The sequence below is a fragment of the Typopeltis vanoorti genome, chromosome 19 (genome assembly GCF_054136105.1).
Source record: "Typopeltis vanoorti isolate ZY-2024b chromosome 19, IOZ_Tvanoo_1.0, whole genome shotgun sequence".
Classification (NCBI taxonomy): Eukaryota; Metazoa; Arthropoda; class Arachnida; order Uropygi; family Thelyphonidae; genus Typopeltis; species Typopeltis vanoorti.
The window spans coordinates 78,745,715-78,765,574 of NC_143567.1; the positions used below are offsets into that span (position 1 = coordinate 78,745,715).

General features: G+C 34.6%; 1 protein-coding gene across 2 annotated transcripts in view; it reads right to left on the reverse strand.

The window, feature by feature from the left end:
- The window catches only part of LOC150096278 (uncharacterized), a 269,156-nt gene that overhangs the window by 187,223 nt on the left and 62,073 nt on the right, over positions 1 to 19,860 (reverse strand). For both annotated transcript variants that reach the window (XM_090409235.1, XM_090409234.1), the window contains exon 4: positions 10,777 to 10,977. In XM_090409235.1, coding sequence (XP_090265361.1) covers positions 10,777 to 10,977 — 201 coding nt within the window. The remainder of the gene's footprint in view (positions 1 to 10,776; positions 10,978 to 19,860) is intronic.

Genomic DNA, 19,860 nt, shown 5'->3' on the forward strand with positions numbered 1-19,860 from the left:
AATGGAAAACAGTATTGTAGTCGAAGGAGGTAAGCCTCGTCCTCCTCTTTTAAATTTTACACCTTTGAGTAATTCAAATATACCAATCAAACATAGCATTCTCCTTCATTATTGTTTTCTAATATACAGTATCTTAAAACAAACACATTGTCTCCCACTCTGCACAGATTTGGTTACAATTAATTGATAAATTAAAGTATTCAAAGCTATCCTACAATTAACTACATTAGACCAATTAAGCACATTCTTAAAACTTTCATACTTGATAAAAATGCAATTGTACAATCAAACTGACGTGAATTTTGTAGCATGGGTTGCATAAGCCATGACAGCAGCACAGCGAACCAAAATGGGCACGCGATGCTGCCCATTTTTTTTTTTTTTTTGTTGAGTTTGCCTTGTTTTTATTAAATTTTAAGAGGGCTATGAACACTGAAATTTTTGATTTGTTCATAGGAATACTTTGTTTCTCATATATGAACGAGGACAGTTCTACTCTGTGATATTATGACTGGATATGCGACGCCACACGACTCTCTGAAACTAAAGAGCCACAGAAGACCATATAACCTGTGTAATTTTACTGAATGTTTTGGTGGCAATCACTCCAGGGGGTACAAATTCTCAGTGGATCAAAAAAGATGACAATCATGGTTTTCATTTTGGACTTGCTCATGCTTTCTCTCCCCCTCTAAGAACATCTTGTGCCATTTAAACACTTCAGCACATGATAAAGATCATTACCATACACCTGTGTAATTTTACTGAATGTTTTGGTGGCAGTGTTGTTCCATTTAATACAAAATTTAATTGCACAACACTGTTCAAGATTTTGCTTCTCCATTTGTATGTTGAACACATCAGACATGAATAGACATACATCAGATGTTTACCCTATCAACAAGAAACTTGTAGTCACAGAAAGAGTAGGAATCACTAACATACTACATCATCATTGGTTCGACAGTACTGCAAATGTCACAATAAAAAAAATCTCGTTACTCGTCTGCTAGATCTCATACATCTGGCATCTTGTCTTAGAGAAACAGATTAGTTGCTTAGTGATTTGAGTGCTGAAGGCTTTTTTTTTTTTCATGGGAATGAAAGTCACTTTGAGGTCATGCTGTTGTCAGCATAGCTAGTTTGCCTATGATATTTTGAATGCATGGCAAACTGTACCTTTATAGTTTTGATATTCCTGATTATTGGCAGAATCATTATGGATTTTTGTAAGATGTTACTATTTTAAGATTGCAGCCATTTTTTATGAGAATCATTCTTTTAAGTAAGCCATTTCACGTTCCAACTCGTTGTCATTACAGATACCGACCCCCCCACCACACACACACACAATCTTTAAGAGTTTTATAATACCTCATTTCTGAACAGGGTAACAGAAGTAAAATAAAAATATCAAAGATTGATTTTTTTTTCCTGTGCACTGCAACTATTAATCCAGTTTGCTCAGTGATCAAAATCAGTTTATCAAGCAATAAGTGATTTGTTCAATTTCTAGTGAAAAATATATATTGGGGTTTAAACTGGGTAAGTGTTAACTTCATTAAGTATATCTTTGGTACCTAGCCAAATCAGGTAACATAACCATATAATTAAAATGAAATATATATTAATCTTTAATTGACCATGATTTATAAGCATCTAATACCAACAAGTTTCACTGACTAGGGCTGTCTGGCTTCTTCAGGGCTTATAACAGTAAGAGAAAAAACTCAAAGTGGCTAGTACAGAGAAAACAGAGTACCACAGAGAAAATGGAGTAACAGCTACTGTATAAATTAAACATTAAAACAGAACATGTAACATTACATGCATGGACCTTATTGTGTTAGTCACTGTTATGACAGCACATTCTGTAGTTTTGAACAAAATTAAATTCTGTCAGACTGAGTGATCTTATTAAGGTTTTCCATATGTCAGCTATTATTCCCTGGTTTCTGTTACGATTTTCTATACAACGAAGGACTACAACAGCTATCCTTGAAATTTCTACAATGAAAATCTTCTTCTAGGTAAGGCATGGAGCTGCTATCCCAATCAATGGTATGGTTAATAATCACGAAATGATGAGCTAGACCTGAGTTGTCTGTTCTGTTGTTATTAACATCTCCTATATGTTCTTTTTTTTTTTTGGATTTTGAAGCTTCTCAACATCCTATATAGTTTAGACCACAAACACATGGGATGCTGTACACTCCAGCGTGTTTGAAAAAAACAATGTCTTTTGGCGATCTTAAAACATGATGGACAGTCTTGACCGGTTCGAACGCAACTCTGATGTTGAAAGGTTTAAAATGTTTTGCGATATTTTCGGACACTGTACCTGCATAAGGAATAACTATGGATGAATTATACTGAGTGATGGTAGGTTGTTGTTGTTGTGGGGGGTTTCTATGAAGAATCTTGTCAATTTAATTCCTTGGATAGCCATTTTTTTATTAATGTCTCTGATATATGAGTAATTTCATCATAGAGCTCTTTTTCTTCTGAGATGATGTTCGTGGCTCTATTTTTTTGAGCATATGTATTATGCTGAGCTTCTGGGAAATATGGTGAGTTGGCTTGAAATGAAGGTAGCGTCCAGTGTGTGTGTTGGTTTGCAGTAGACTGTTAGTTTGATATGTTCATCTGCAAGTTTCTTGATTAGGGTATCCAAAAATGGTAGTTGATTATCTTTTTCCAGTTCCAAAGTGAATTGTATTTTTTGATGAAAAGAATTAATTTTGGTTAAAAAGCCCAAAAGAGCTGTTTTTGTGTCCCTCCAAATTATGAAGACATCATCTACATACCTCTAACACACTAAAGGTTTTGGGTCTAATTTTGAGAGGATGTCTGTTTCTAGCTTTTCCATGAACAAATCTGCACAGGGCGGCAAAAGGGGACTGCCCATAGTTAAACCATTTAGTTGTTCATATATCGTTTCATTCCATTTAAAATAATTAGATTTAAGGCAATGATGAAAAAGGTGAGCCGTATCTTCAGGAAGAGATTGTATAGGATACTGATAACTTCTTTCTGGGATATTGGTAAATAAAGATACCACGTCCAAGCTAGCGAGAGTGTCTGTGTTTAGGATTGAGATGTTTTTCAATTTTTCAATAAAGTGTTTTGAATTCTTAATGTAAGTGTCCGATTTTCTAATATGTCCTTTTAGGAGGCTGGAGAGGTGTTTGGACAATAAATATGTGAGAGCATTTCTTCCGTCAACGATCGGGCGTAGCGGAATTCCACTTTTGTGGACTTTCGGGGCTCCATACAATTGTGGTGTCAATAGGTGTAGTGACTTCAGATTCCGTTGTAAGTCTGTGGACCAACTAGTCATGTTCCGTAATAAGTTATTAGTGTCCTTGTGGTTTTTCCATGTTGGGTGCAACTCTAATATGCAATACGTTGATGAATCTGATAGTAATTAATACAATTCACTTTGGAACTGGAAAAAGATAATTAACCACCATTTTTGGATACCCTAATCAAGAAACTTGCAGATGAACATATAAAACTAACAGTCTACCGCAAACTAACACACACTGGACGCTACCTTCATTTCAAGCCAACTCACCATATTTTCCAGAAGCTCAGCATAATACATATGCTCAAAAAAATAGAGGCACGAACATCATCTCAGAAGAAAAAGAACTCTATGATGAAATTACTCATATATCAGAGACATTAATAAAAAATGGCTATCCAAGGAATTAAATTGACGCGATTCTTCATAGAAGCCCCCCACAACAACAACCTACCATCACTCATTATAGTTCATCCATAGTTATTCCTTATGCAAGTACAGTGTCCGAAATTATCGCAAAACTTTTTAAACCTTTCAACATCAGAGTTGCATTCAAACTGGTCAAGACTGTCCCCATGTTTTAAGATCGCCAAAAGACATTAATGTTTTTTTCAAACACGCTGAAGTGTACAACATTCCATGTGCTTGTGGTCTAAACTATATAAGATGTCGAGAAGCCTCGAAATAAAAAAATAAAAAAATAAAAAAAAGAACATATAGGAGATGTTAATAACAACAGAACAGACAACTTGGGTCTAGCCCATCATTTCGCAATTATTAACCATACCATTGATTGGGATAGCAGCTCCATGCCTTATGAAGAAAATCTTCTAGAAGAAGATTTTCATTGTAGAAATTTCAAGCTGCTGTTGTCCTCCGTTCTGGAGAAAATCTTAACAGAAACCAGGGAATAATAATAGCTGACATATGGAAAACCTTAACAAGATCACTCAGTCTGCCAGAATTTAATTTCATTCAAAACTACAGAATGTGCTCTTATAACAGTAACTAACACAACAAGGTCCATGCGTGTAATGCTACGTGTTCTGTTTTAATGTTTAATTTATACAGTAGTGTTACTCCATTTTCTCTGTACTAGCCACTTTGAGTTTTTTTTTTCTCTTACTGTTATATAAGTCCTGAAGAAGCCGGAAAGCCAGTCAATTAAAGATCAATATATATTTCATTTTAATTATATGTTTGAATGACCAAATATAATCTAACCTAACCATATTTTTGGCTTTGTAGGGTATTCTAATAAATCTGGCCTCACTTCCCATGGAAATGACATTAGTCAGAAAGTTCAATGAAATCAAACTTAAATATTTCCTCAAATATATTTAAATTTGATCATTTCTTCCTGAAAATGTGAAACTTTATAACACTGTCCCAATCTGAATCACTCACTCTGAGAATGCATGCTTATATTATAAGTAGCAGGAAGTAATCACAATTAATTGTGCACAGATTTCTTTCACTCCTTGAATGATTTATGTAACCTTTGTAACATCTAATTAAATGCTCATTGTTTGCTTTGAATTCTAATAGTGCTCTCTTGCTCATTTAGCTGTGAACAAGACTCAACCCGTACATATATACATGCTATGTAACCTTTTTCAGTTTGAATATGGTGGTTTATTTCCTTTTATTCTTTCTAATGATGATGTCCCATAACAAAGATGAAATATTAGAGGCAATAAATCTATTTTTCACATTTTTGTACGTGTGCTGACCATTATTCATTTCACAAATATGTCTGTTTCTATGTGTTTTTTATTCACTTCATAAAAATGTTTAACATATGTTTCCTTCAAAGCTTTAAGCCATTATATAGGTCAGGCCTGCACAACATACAGCCTGCAATGCTATTTATTTTGGCCGTCTGCCTGATTAAAATTATTTAATCATATGGGGGAACATGAAATTAGACGATTTTTTCCTAGCATTGAATTAAATTTTTACCAAGACTCTGCATGTTTACGTTCGTGCGATTAATGTCACAATCATGTTTCTTTCAACTTGACAACAAATTACATTTGGAGTTATTCGCACATGTCGTATTTAATAACAAATTATTACAATCGCTTCGAGGCTTTGTTAGCGCTAGTGTCGCTGCGGGGAAATTCAAAGTTACATCTTCGTGATAACGACTCAACGTCTACGAACGAGAACAAATCGTATTACACAAAGTTGGCTGTGTCTTGACTGGCTTTGGCAGTGTAGTGGTTGGTTGTAGCTGGAGCAATATATTACCTAACTGTTATCATAACTTGCATTATATGAGCTTTTTGTAATTAATATTGTCAATCCCGACACAATGAGCTAAAGTAAAAAGCGTAAAATAGATTCGGAACAGCGAGCATTTAACCCTAAGTGGACAAACAAATATTTTTTTACAAATATCTTTAGTGACACTGTGCCAAAAGAGTACAATCTGAGATGTCATTTTGAATCAAAACATCCTAACCTTGGCAAGTTGGATGCAAGTGAAAAGCAAATAAAAGCAGCAAAGTTATTGAAAGTCCTTAGTGGTGAGCAACAAGCCCTTAAAAAAGTGACATCTACAAAAGTAAGCTTAAAATATCACAAGAAATATCTTCATGATGAATATTTTCTTGATCATAAATTAGTATAATAATAATATTTGGTTGCAGATAAAGTGTTGATCAATTTTATTATTAAACTGAACCAACTAGTTTCGCCACACTTTAACTGTTGGCATCTTCAGGGTACTTATAAGTTTAAACAATCTTACAATTATGTGTAACTGCAAAACTGACAAAAAAAACTAAAAAACTGACTAGAATAATTACAAATAGGATAGTATCGAACATGAGTGAAACACGTCTCGTGTGTACAAGGTTAGCTAGCTGTTGCTAAGGAACTTTCTGTAGTTTGTATTAAAGTTCATTTCTTCCATTTTTAAAGTTCTGATTAAGGTTTTCCATATCTCTGGGAGTATAAGGTTAGATGTCACCTCTCTCTTTACAAACGTTCCTGTAGTGGAGGTCATTGACATCTTAAGTACCTTGTTCCCACAAGATATAACCTCATTGTTTGCTCACTGCCTAAACTCCAACTACTTTTCTTGGAAAAATAAGATCTATTAACAATTAACAGGCTTGGCGATGGGGAGCCCACTCTCACCTTCATGTGCTGACCTCTTTATGGAAGACTTAGAAAACAAAATCCTATCCTAAATTATTACAAAACCTAAAATTTGGTTCAGATATGTGGACGATATCTTCATCGTATGGAACAATAACAAAGATGACCTATATGATTATCTCAAAAAGATCAACTCCTTCCATCGTTCTATCAAATTCACTCTGGAACTTGAAAGAGAAAACCAATTACCGTTTTTAGACATCTTAATCAAAAAACAAATTGATGGCAGTATAAATCTATCGGTGTACAGAAAACCGACCAATACAGGTCGCTACCTACATTTCAGCTCCTCTCACCACATCTCACATAAACTCAGCATCGTACACATGTTAAAGAAAAGAGCGATTCACATCACAATGGACAACGAGACCCTTCAAGATGAGTTAAAATTTATTTCCAACAATCTGTATTTGAACGGCTATCCAAGAAGACTAGTCAATAAAGTCCTTTTCTCTGAACCACCACAAAGAGAACAAGAAGATATTCAATATATAAAAACGATTGCAATTCCGTTTGTAAGTGGCATCTCCAACAAGCTCGCCAGCCTCCTCAAACAACACAAAATAAGAGTAACATTTAAACTAATAGAATCTATTCATAAACTACTAAGATCTCCAAAAGACAACCATCCTTTCTATAAATATGCTGGAGTTTATAATATTCCATGCGCTTGTGGCTCTAGTTACATCGAACAGACTTCGAGAAGCCTCGAAATCAGGCAAAAGGAACACATTGGCTATGTCAAAAACAACAGACAGGATATTTCTGGCCTATCATCTCATTTCTCTACAACTAACCACGTCATCGAGTGGGACAAAAGCTGTTCTCCTTACATAGAGGAAGATTACCATTCAAGAATTTTCAAAGCAGCAGCCACAGTCACCCGTTCTACTGTCAACCTTAACAGAAATCAAGGCCTAATACTCCCAGAGATATCAAAAACCCTAATCAGAACTTTAAAAACGGAAGAAATGAACTTTAATACAAACTACAGAAAGTTTCTTCGCAACAGCTAGCTAACCTTGTACACGCGAGACGTGTTTCACTCATGTTCGATACTATCCTATTTGTAATTATTCTAGTCAGATTTTTTGTTTTTTTGTCAGTTTTGCAGTTACGCATAATTGTGAGATTGTTTAAACTTATAAGTACCCTGAAGATGCCAACAGTTAAAGTGTGGCGAAACTAGTTGGTTCAGTTTAATAATAAAATTGATCAACACTTGATCTGCAACCAAATATTATTATTATATCACAAGAAATAGTTTGTGCTGGCAAATCATTTACTGAGGGAGAGTTGATAAAAAAAGTGTCTGATGATTGCCGTTTCCAAAGTGTGTCCTGATAAGAAAAATAATTTTGAAAATATCAGTTTGTCCAGTATGACTGTCCAGCACAGGGTGGCTGATATTGCCGAGGATCTTAAATATAACCTGAAAAAAATCGGCTAGTGAATTTGTCTATTATTCACTTGCTATGGATGAAAGCACTGACGTGAAAGATACTGCACAGCTTTTAATATATGTAATAGGCATTAATAAGAATTTTGAGGTGACAGAGGAGCTTGCTGGTTTGTGTTCAATGAAAGGAAGAACAACAGGAAAGGAGATCGCAGAAAATGTAAAGATGCATGTAACCGAAAAACTATCCTTAAATTTCAAGAATTTAGTAGCAGTTTGCACTGATGGCGTCCCATCTATGTGTGGAAAAAATGTTGGTGCTGTAACATTTATTGAACAGTATGCAGGTAAACCATTGACAAAATTTCACTGCCTAATTTATCAGCAGGTGTTATGTTCCAAGGTTTTGCAGTTTGATCATGTGATTAAAGTAGTATTTGCTCTGGTCAACTGTATTCGAGCTCTAGGTTTGAAACACAGAATGTTTCAGGCGTTTCTAGAAGAAAATGATGCGGAGTACGGGGATCTACCATACCACACTGATGTACATTGGTTGAGCCATGGTAAAGTTTTGTTACGCTTTGTCACTCTAAAAAATGAATTAGTTGAATTTTTGGAAACTCAAGAAGATACGAAAAAATTCCCAGAAATAATGGATGAAGAATGGAATCAAGATTTATTTTTCTTGTGTGACATTTTGGGTCACTTGAATGACCTTAACTTATAGCTTCAAGGAAAAAACAAGTTTGTTTTTCAGTTAATGTCTCTTATAAAGGCATTCAAAATGAAATTAAGTTTGTTTGAAAATCAACTTGCTAAGGGGGATATGTCACATTTCTTAACTTGTCGACAGAATATTCCATCAGAATATCATTCAATGGTGGGTGGAAAATATAAGAAGCACATATCACTTCTAAGTGAGGAGTTTCAGAAAAGAATGCCATTGAGTAATGAAGACGAAGTCCGCATAAAAGTGATCGAGGACCCATTTTCTGTCAAAGCAGGAAATCTGTCGAACTCCAGGTGGAAGTTATTGATCTTCAGTGTTCTGAAAATTATTGGGTAAAGCATAAGGAGAGTACTTGACAAGACTTTTATTCTATTCTGGATCAGGATAAATTTAAAAGTTTGTTGGATACTGCCTACCAGGTATTTTGTATGTTTGGGAGCACATATACTTGTGAACAAACGTTTTCAGTCATGAACTTGAACAAAACCAAACAGCGTTCATCTTTAAGTGATATCAATTTAGAGGCCATACTAAGAATGGCCAATTCAAACATGACACCAAACTTTGATAAAATAGTGGCAACAAAGAAATGCAATGTGTCACATTGTGACATTCAGTCACTGATATTTCACTGAGAATAAGTGTGATATTCTCAGTGAAATTATTAATAAAATTTGTGTTTATGCTTAAGTGGTTTTTATTGAGAAATTTTGCAGCTATATCTGTTTGTAAATAATTTTGATTATAATTTTAATTGTAACTCTCTAAAAAATGTAAATATGCATATTAATTAGTATTTACTGTAGACCTGCTAACAAATTTACTTAAGTTTAGCTGCAGTGGACTAGTCTAAGATTCGAGGTCCGAAGTGATCTGGCCCTTGGTCAGGTGGTCCAAGTTGGGTTTGGCCCTCAAAGACAATCAAATTGTGCAGGCCCGGTATAGGTTCTTCATGTTCTAGATGGGATTAAAACCCAGGTCTTTCCAAAGGGCAGCCTCGAAACTGACTAAGCTATAGATACACTCTTCAATAGAGGTCAGCTGTTAATAACACTAATAATATTCCATGTTTGGTATCATTGGTATAAGAGTGGCTTTCATTAATAATGTTGGATTACAAAGCATGAGAAGCAGAGTGAATTCAGTGTGTTTTCACAACAGCCCATGGTGAAATATGAGAAAGCTTTTTTAAAAAAATTATTTATTTTAGATAATCTTGGACCCCTGCCTGAGAAAACAGATATGATACTTTTCAAGCCACTTCAGACATTTAACAAGCAGCGTTGATCTTTAACCAGGTAATAAAAATAATTTTTACCTAAAGACTTTTACAAATATCCATGCTTCTGCAGGATTCAAAACCAAGAGCCTGTTGGTTGGCAAGTGGATATGCTAACCCACTTTTATGATGCCCAAAGTTCACTCATACAATACAGTATATTTCATGAAAAATAAATAAATAAACAAACTCAATTTATTTACTTTTTTCGGGAATAAGAAAACAATGAAGAAAATACAGAATTGAGCAACCAGGATGGCAAAATCTGCACAAGGATAAACTGAAAAGGTGTGGATCAAAAACATTTGTTAACAGGTAAGATAGAAGAATTGATACAAACATATAAGTTGCATAAGAAATTTTCCAATATATGACAAGGAGGGAAAGAACAAATGGTCACCTTATATAACTCTTTGATAAGATAACGGCAAGATTGTGAGGATTTTCTTCTTCTTCCCTGAGAGTGTTGAATGAGTGGAATGGGTTGTTAGGGGAAGATGTGACGGCTTTTCTCAGTGAATGAGTTTAAATAATGATATGATAGGCATGACAGCCTGGTTGGTCAAATGTATAACAATGCCCCTAATCTTAAGCTTACTTTGATTAATTTGATTTGATTTAAATCCTACTTTGACATGGATATTTGTAAATGAATGTCTTTAAGTGGGAGATGATTTTTATCACGAGAGACCAGAACCAGCTTCGTGGAGGTCAGAAGCATTCTGAAAACATAACCATGCTTGAACTATGGTCCAATTATTAGGGTCAAAGAGTTGTTCTTTGACCAGATTTGAGAAGTTTCATTGTAATTAAATTAAACTTCATGATTGCTATATACATAAAATTAAACAATTCTGCTAAATCTGAATATTTAAATATGTAACAATTTTTACCTTACAACAGCAGAATTAGAAACAACAGTATTTGGTGGCAAACTGGATGCAGGAGGAGATTCATCATCTGACTGTGTAAGATCTACTACTATAGCTGGCTTGTCACCAGTTTTACTACTGGTACAATGACTATTAGAGCTAGTAGATGGTCCAGAACGAAAAGGAATCCGGCGGTTTCTAATTCGTCTTTGTCTTGTAACTCTACATAAGATAAATAACAAAGTAAATCCATCAATAAACTTCTTTTTTTTTCCCCCTCAGGATGAGGGGAAAAAAAGCTTATTGATCTATGGTCCAATTATTAAGGTCAAAGAGTTGTCCTTTGACCAGATTTGAGAAGTTTCATTGTAACTTAAATTAAAAAACTTCAAATGATATGAATTCATTTTAACAAACATAAAACATAAGTGAAAATGTAATATAATTCAGCATATCTGAACATTTGGCTGGAAAAAGCACAATAATCCCCCTCTCTTACATATATACAGTATGAGATATGCTTAAAACAAGTTTCCAGAATGGCTGTAATGTAATCATTATTATTAATATAGGATTCAACTAACAGGTAATAGCAAAATATTAAACCTGCTGAGTCGCTTTGCCTGGTATGAATTAGAAGCAATATCATATGAAATAAAACCGAGTATACTTAAGTATGAATTTCGTTTTACAAATGATTGTAGACTGTAACAGATGACATGCATTAAACTCCATTTTGAACTTGACAAAAATAGCATTGAAACCAATAAGTTAAATAAAATGAGTTGAGAAGAAATGATGGACAAAAGTTATACATTCAAAAGGTTTGTGCAGTTCAAAAATGAATCTCTCTCTCTCTCTCTCGATGATACAGATGCTGTTTTGATGTTTTGGCACACCAGAAAGAATGGCTTTAATGCACCAGGACAATGTCATCATCATCAAATTCCTGATATCCAACATCAAGGGATATACAGGATAATTATGATAGTACTATATCAAAAAGTTACACCATTACTAACTTCTGATCAACAATTTTCCTTCAAATGAATCTATTATTTGTCAAAACTCCAACATTATCAGATCTTATATTTCTCTTTTAAGGCACTTTTTACTGCATCAATCCATCTACATATTGGTCTTCTTCTGGATCTTTCACCTGCCAAACTGGCAAAGAACACTTGTTTTGCTAATCTTTGCTCTTCTTCCAATCTGTTTAAAAGACCATACCACCTGAGATTAGCTCTACTAACACATTCCTGAATGCTAACAATGACAAGTTCTTTCTTAATCTCTTCATTTTTAATGTGATACCACCAGTTCACTCCACTAATCCTTCTCAGAATTCTCATACCTGTAGTCTCCAGTCTGACCAAGTGTTTTATTTCTAACCAAGTTCTCAGATCCATAAGCTAAAATTGGTTTGAACAGTGTCTTGTATACAGCGAATTTAGTGTTTTGACTAATTTCTTCTTATTCCATACAAATTTATTCAGCTGACTTCTTACCATACTAGTTTTACTAATTCAGTTATCTATTTCCATATTTAATTTCCCATCTTCACTAAAAATATTGCTTAATTCGAAACATAGTGTTAGTAACAACTAATCCATAGAAACATAGCTGGTATTAACCATTATTATTAGCTTTGCACTTTTCTCCAAATTTTTCTATTTCTATATGTCAAACATTTATATACATCTATTAATCATTTCCTGTAGAAGTAGTAAAATGTTTTACTACTTCTACAGGTTTGCCATTCAGTATACAATTTGATATGTTTCTGACTATTTTCACTGTCTATCTTTTTATTGATGATTTTCATACCAAATTTATTACAACGGTTATTCAATTTAGTCAGGGAATCTACCAGACTTGTACTGGATTTATTCAGAAGTATAAAATCAATCTGCACAAAGTAAAGAGCTAAGATTACTATTGTCAATTTTGATATCAGATTTAATGATGCCACTTTCCTTCATAATGTGATCCATATAGATAATGAATAACAGTCGAGATAATATGTACTCTTGTCACACACCTGATTTAATATCGAACCATCTCCCTGAACCTCTTTCAATTCTAACTGCTAACTTACAGCTTAAATAGAGACTATGTACTGCTCAATATAATGCCCATTTATACCACATAACTATAGTGTTTTGAAGAGCTTTCTTCTTGGCACCTTGTCATGTGCCTTTTCCAGGTCAACAAAACTTAAATACAAATCCATGTTATATTTCAAAGATTTCTTGACTATTTGTATTAAAGTGAAAATTTGATCCTGACAATCCTATTTGGCTGGAATCCAACTTGTTTTTCATCAAGCTTCCCATCAACAAGTATACTTATATAAATCTTACCAGGAACACTTGGGACCTGTAATTCTCAAATTCAATTTTATTTCTCTTTTTATAAATGGGTACTATGAAAACTCTGCTCCAATCATCCAGCATTTGAACCTCTGATGCAGATTGTTTCGTTTACTACTCTTTCAAAGAAATTACTCCAGATATCAAAAATATCTCTATCATCTCTGATACCTTTTACAGTACTCTTTACTTCATTTCTGAGGTTTTTCGACAGTCTCCAGAATATTTTGCGACCTTCCTGATATTTATTTTCTGTTCCTCTTACCAAAGTCTTCCCATAACTTTTGGTTAACTAGCTTTACATAGTGTTTTGCTTTTTTATATTTTTCTGTGTATTCTCTAAGCACACAAGCTGACTTCTTCTTTTCCTTGGCTACCTCTATAGCGCTCATTAAAATAATCAGTGTAGTCAATTAAAACATGGTGGATAGTTAAAATGGCAAAGTACTCATAAAAAGGAATGTCATCACTTATCTATAAATATAAGAATGTGTAACATGAACTATGCAGAGCCAAGCAACAACTTTCTCTTTAAAATCTATGCATAGAACTGACTTAATTTAATTTCAGGTTTAATCTGATAGGGTTTGTTTCACAATTCTATGCTGCCTTTCACTGATATCAATTTTTGTCTTATAATCTGTCTACAATCACTGTGAAGGACAGCATGTTGAGAGATGACTTGACAGCATCTGCAGCTTTGTTTCTCTTAATCCCAGTGTGCCATGGGATCCAATACTATCATCCAGCTGGAGCATCCTCATTTGACAGAAAAAAAAATGCTGGGTTCTAGAAAGAAGTGAATGTTGTTGATATATCACTTATTAGTGCCTATAGAGAACTTAGTGAATCAGAATGAATAATGCACTTTGATACAGAATACCATAAGTATTCTGCTCAGCAGTACAGATCCTACATTCTAGTTGGATCTGACTAGATATTATGTTGTTGGAAAAGACAGTTGTAGATTTCAACAGACACTCTGATTTTGAACTGTATATATAAAGACATGTATAAAATTGAAGTATTCTGCTCTGTGTGTTTGAAAAAACTGCTGATAGACAGAAAGCAGAGATAAAATGTTTAACTTACCTGCACAAGGAGAAGCTGCATGACAGAAAGAAAACACATTGTTTTCATGTAGCCATGAAAACAATGTGTGAACATGTAGATACAAGAAAAGTTTATTACTGATGTAAATAATCAAACATTTCAATCTGAAAATTACAGAAGCAAATAGTTTCCCAAGTGAGATTACAAGCTGCATGTTAGAGTGCATGTCATAGTACAGTAGATATGTTGATATACGTAAAAAAAAAAGGGTTACTGTTTATAATTAATAAGGATATCTGCTATACTATAACTATACCATGTAGCTGGTATCTTACTTGTAAAACCCTCTTATCATTCTACCTTACTTTGAAGTATCATTTACACTGAGGATGATCTAGAAGTTTCAGATCAAAATATTTAGTTATTTACATTAGTAATGAACTCTTTTTGTATCTATGTCTTTATATATATTATTTTCTGTCACAAGTGCCACTTAAAAAAAAGCATACATTGCTGTTTGATTTTTTCTGGCACATCAGTAACTTAGGCTATAATGCATCATGCCAATAGTTAAAATATTATGAAAAACCACATAAATTATAAGTCAAGATAAAAGTATATTACAAGAAAAAGCAAGTCAGGAATAATATAAAATTAATAAATAAATAACAATTTCACTTTAAAAGTAACATATATAAATCAATATATAATAATAAAAGTTAGTCTTCTGTAGAAATTTAAAAACACATTTTATACTGGAGAAAACATAAAATCTGCCTGGGTGAAGAGCCCAGGAAGATTATTAAAAACACTAAAATAAAGACTGTACCCATTGACAAAATGAGGCCAATCGATTAAAATATGCACTGTGGTTAACACTGAATAGGAAGGAGTGTGTAAGATGACTATAGCTTATATGAAGCTGAGCAAAAACAACTTCTCTGCAAACCATGCACAGACTAGACTGCCATAGTTTAATTTTGAGTTTAATCTAATAGAGCTTGTAATTCTCTCTATTCCATGATATTTGCCACTAGAATATAAATTTATGTCATATAATTTTCTGTAATCTGTGTAAGGGACAAGCAGATGATGGTATCTTAGGGAGCAAACTGACCCAGCTGCAGTCTCATTTGTCTTGATTGCAAATTGTTTAGGAATCCAACACAAGTGAATGTCCAGATAGAGCTTATCTTATACAGCAAATGTTGGATCCAAAAGAGCAATCAGATGTTGCTGCTCTACCAGACTTTATGTACCTGAAGAGAGCATCTAAAATCAGTATAAATACTGCACCTTTTGTAATGTTTTAATTTTATGTAACTTAATGCAAGCTCTACTGCATGCCACCTAGCAGTATGGTACACTCTTGTATGTAGGATCTGAAAAGACAGCTGAAGATCCCACTAGAGACTTTACTTCACAATTTTGAATTGTCTATATAGATAAGTACGAATTCAGCTTCATGTATTTGAAAGAGTTGCTTGTAGACAAGGAAGGAGCGGAACGTTTTACTAATCTGCATTAGGAGAAACTGCATGATAAAAGGTGGCATTCAACCACTACTCTGATCTCCAGAGCTTGAGTAATGCTTTTATTTGCAAACAGAAGGAATGAATATATGGTAGCCTGACAGGTATTGTACAAATTTCCTACTGTAGACAAAAAAAAATAATAACTGCCCACGTGAGATGGTCCAGCAGAGATTTTATTCAGGTTACTGATGTGGAAGTGAAAAGTTGGTTCATTTTCTTTGATGTAAAGACTAGGAATAAGTGATGTTCAAAATGCTTCATTTGCAATTTTGATAGCCTAATACTGGATCTAGTACCTGAATGTATTGTCTCTTGCAGAAGCATACACCTAAAACACATAAATAATGTATGGATTTGATAAGTGTAATGAAGTGTAAGTGTAATATTAACAGGAGCAATAAATATCTGTCTGCATCCCAATTGGAAGTCAGAGTGTGAAGAAAATCATCTTTCTTTGAACTTATCTTGCAACTGACATATAAAATGTCAGTTTTCCCCATTTGGAATAGAAGCTTTCTTCACTTCTGTTTTAACTAAGATTACTACTTGTCAGTTCCAAGTCAGGATGATCACATTTTCAGCAAAAATGCATGCAGACAATTTCCTGTGGCAAAAATCTGAACTCATTTGAAAGACAATCAGTGGCTTGCTGCAACTGTATTTCTATGACATTCACTATTGCAAAAGAGAAAAAAAGATGGTAAAGTCATCCACAGAGAGGGCATTGTTTGTAGTTGGAAGAAGCTGTTCTGCTATGGCAAATAGCATGATACTTAATACAAAATTTTGCGGGGAATCTCTCTCTTCTTGGAGAATAGGTTTGAGAGAGGGTCAATCCCAACTCAAACTTGGAAGACTCAGTTCAAGAAAGAGAGAGAGAGAGATTCCCTCTAAGATCAAAATCGTGCAGGTCTTTCAACATGCCAAACCTCAAGAGATACATTACTTCAACCTTGGTGTCTTTTCTGGGACTGGCTCCCACTGATAAGACCTCAATAAAAGTCAAAACTGTATAGTAGCCCTTCCCATAATGCACAGCATTATACACACCTGAAGGGATATGTGTTTTACATTATGGGATACTAAGGCAATTAATATGAAGTCATTAGCCTCTATACACAAGTATCCTAGTCATGAAGAAACTTTATCCAAGTGTAAGCAAACTTTGCTTACTTACACTTGGATAAAGGATGAAACAAAAATATAATTTCTTGCTATTTTTAATTTACCCTTCTCTGCTAGTTTCTTCTCATAAATCTCATTTTACCTTCCTTACTATGTTGGTTTACTGCTTGAGAACTTGCTGTTACATTTCTCCTCATATACCCTTCACCACAACACTTTCTTTTTTTTTTTTTTTTTTTGTAGCTCCTGCTTAATGATACTACTCATCCAACCCTCCTGACTGTAATTGGGTATACAATCTGATATTGCATCCTCCAGATACTCCTTAGCTACCACCAATGCATTGCTAACATATTTCTCTTACAGGTTTCTATACCATGGCACAGCTCTGAGCTTCCTCCTAAGATTGTCATAATTACATACCTTGTAATTCCACATATACCCTTTCTTGGCAGAATATTCCCCACTCTCCCTGATCAGAGGCATGCTTCATCACAAAATAATTATCTCTTGGCCTCAACCTCACAGCAGACTAACTCAAAAAACCTGTCATCCACTGCCCTGTAGAAGACAGGTGGATGGATGGCAGAATTTCAGGTTATCTTCTACTTCCTATTTAAACTATGGATAACAAACAAACTGCTAGGCTGATAGCAGTGAATGTTTTGGTAGACATGTGGAAGGTGTTACTTCCAGTGTTTAGGAGGAACAAATTACTGTCAACAAGGATGCACTTCCCACAACTCTCGGGACAGTGCACATATTAAGATATGTGTGCACCACTCCACAGCATGCTGTGGCCATTTAAGTCCCCCATCACAAGTATAAGGGATAACAACTGCAATATGAGATCATTAAGGTAATCCTGGGATATATCTGCACAAGACAGTAGACAGATATAACAGGACGAGAGTTCCTCCATGGGAAGGAACTCAAATGCTCATCACCTGTCCTGTCCTTATGGATGATAGACATGTCAGATATGTTTCTGTAAGAGGAACTAGATATAATTCACATTTTTGCAGATTCAGTGACAATTCAAATGTATTAATCTGTTAATTATTTATGTTTGGTGGATGCTCCTAGTTTTGTGAGATTTGCTTTTTATCAGTCTTAGATTTTTTTTAAAGGAATTATGGATAAACAGTGTCCAACTCTTCCTTCTCAAGAAAGATATCCCAGATGTCAAATTCAAGGCCATTCAGGCAATAGGTATTTTGATGGTTTTATTTTCCTGTTAGGAGAGTGAAGGTAATTCATACATCTATTAATGGAGCTTGAGGCCTATTTTTTTTTATTGTATGTGGTGCATGATCCATTATTTTTTTAACCTAGTGGATATAAATGCAGTGAAACCATTTTTGGTGTATTTTTTTTTTTCAGGAGTGAGGCCATATTCATTTTTTTCTCTATAGAGATTGCTAGTAAATCATACCGCTTAGAGATGATGAAAAACTGTGAGAGGGTAAGACAGACATATGTGTGTAATGCCCCCCATGAACACTTTCTTTACTGTTGTCTTCTCAGCAGGATTTCCCACGAGATGTTGCTGCTATTATGTCATACTTCCCTTTCACCTCCTGATACTTCCTCAACATTAGCTCATTTGGGTATTTTGCACTTTCAATCTTCATTCTCATGCATTTTACTGCCATATCAAGGACAAATAGCAGAGCCATGAGAGGTAGCCTCAGCATGGATGTATTTCTGAAAATGAAGTAGTGCAAAGGGTTCAGGATATTGAGCCTAACAGGTCAATTGAGTTCCCCGACTTTCCCTGATGTTGGGTATTTAGGAGTGCTAAATGTAAGGATGATACTCCAAGTGAACTAGAATACCATCCCTATGTATGAGACCTCCTCTTATGACTGTCACTCCTTGATCATTTTAATTCAGAGCAAATCTCTGCATCAGAAGCATCAATGAGGTCCCACCTTAATAATATCCCTATTTTGTAAAGGAAAGAATTGCTCCTCTTAATGTTTTTGAAAGGACATTTTGAAAGAATGTCTCCTGATTTTAGAGGCTGCCAACACTTCCAAACCTTTATAGGTGTCTATGATTTATTATTATTATTGCTGCTTTTCTTTATTATTACTGCTAGCTGATGTGCAAATAGAGTCTGTACCAGGCTGAGACTTGTTGAGAACCCTGGTGTGCACGTGTGTGTGAGAGAGAGAAAGAGAGAGCCCAAGGGTCCCCCTTTCTTGATGTCACCCATGGCTACAGGGCATTAAATGCCCGTGATGGTGGTCTGGAAAATAGGACAGTAAAAAAAAAAGATTTCAGGGAAATACAGTAAAGAATGGAAAGAAAAGAAAAAACAAAAATGAAAAAAGGCCAGTACCATCACTGGAAGATCTCCTAGTGATGGTACTCATGATAAAAGTTTAATGGAATGAAATAGCACTAAGAAATGATTAAAAATAGTATTTAATGCTTCCAATATTTCATATCAGTTACAGAGTACAGAATGAGACTTAACACAACACACACAAAATCAGCACAAAGCTAACTGAAACACATGGATGAAAGACTAGTGTTCAAACTAGTTGGGGGGGAGCACCTTCTGTGGACACCTCTTGGCAGCCTAGGATGTAAACTAGGATCTTGAAGAATTAGTGTTTCCCATATTTTGGAAAATTTTATACAACCATATTTATTCAAATTAGGCTGATTTTTAAGAGCAGCAGCAGATTCTAAAAATAGTCTTTCTCTTCTAAATTTACTGTGATGGAGCATAATGATTTTTTTCCAATTGATTCTGTGAGTTATATCCAAAGCATGGTCTGCAAGGCCAGATTGACCATAGTCATGACTGCAGATGTATTTTTTATGTTCTTCCATTCAGATGGTAGCTTACCTTTTTGTCTGTCTATAATACCAACTTGCAGGAACGAGATACTCTATATACACTCAGAACTGAAAGGGGTGGTTGTTTGTCTCTAGTGGAGCAGATAAGGGTAGCTAGTTTCAAGTGGGACCTAAAAGTGGTGCATAGATTGTATTTCTTTAAGATC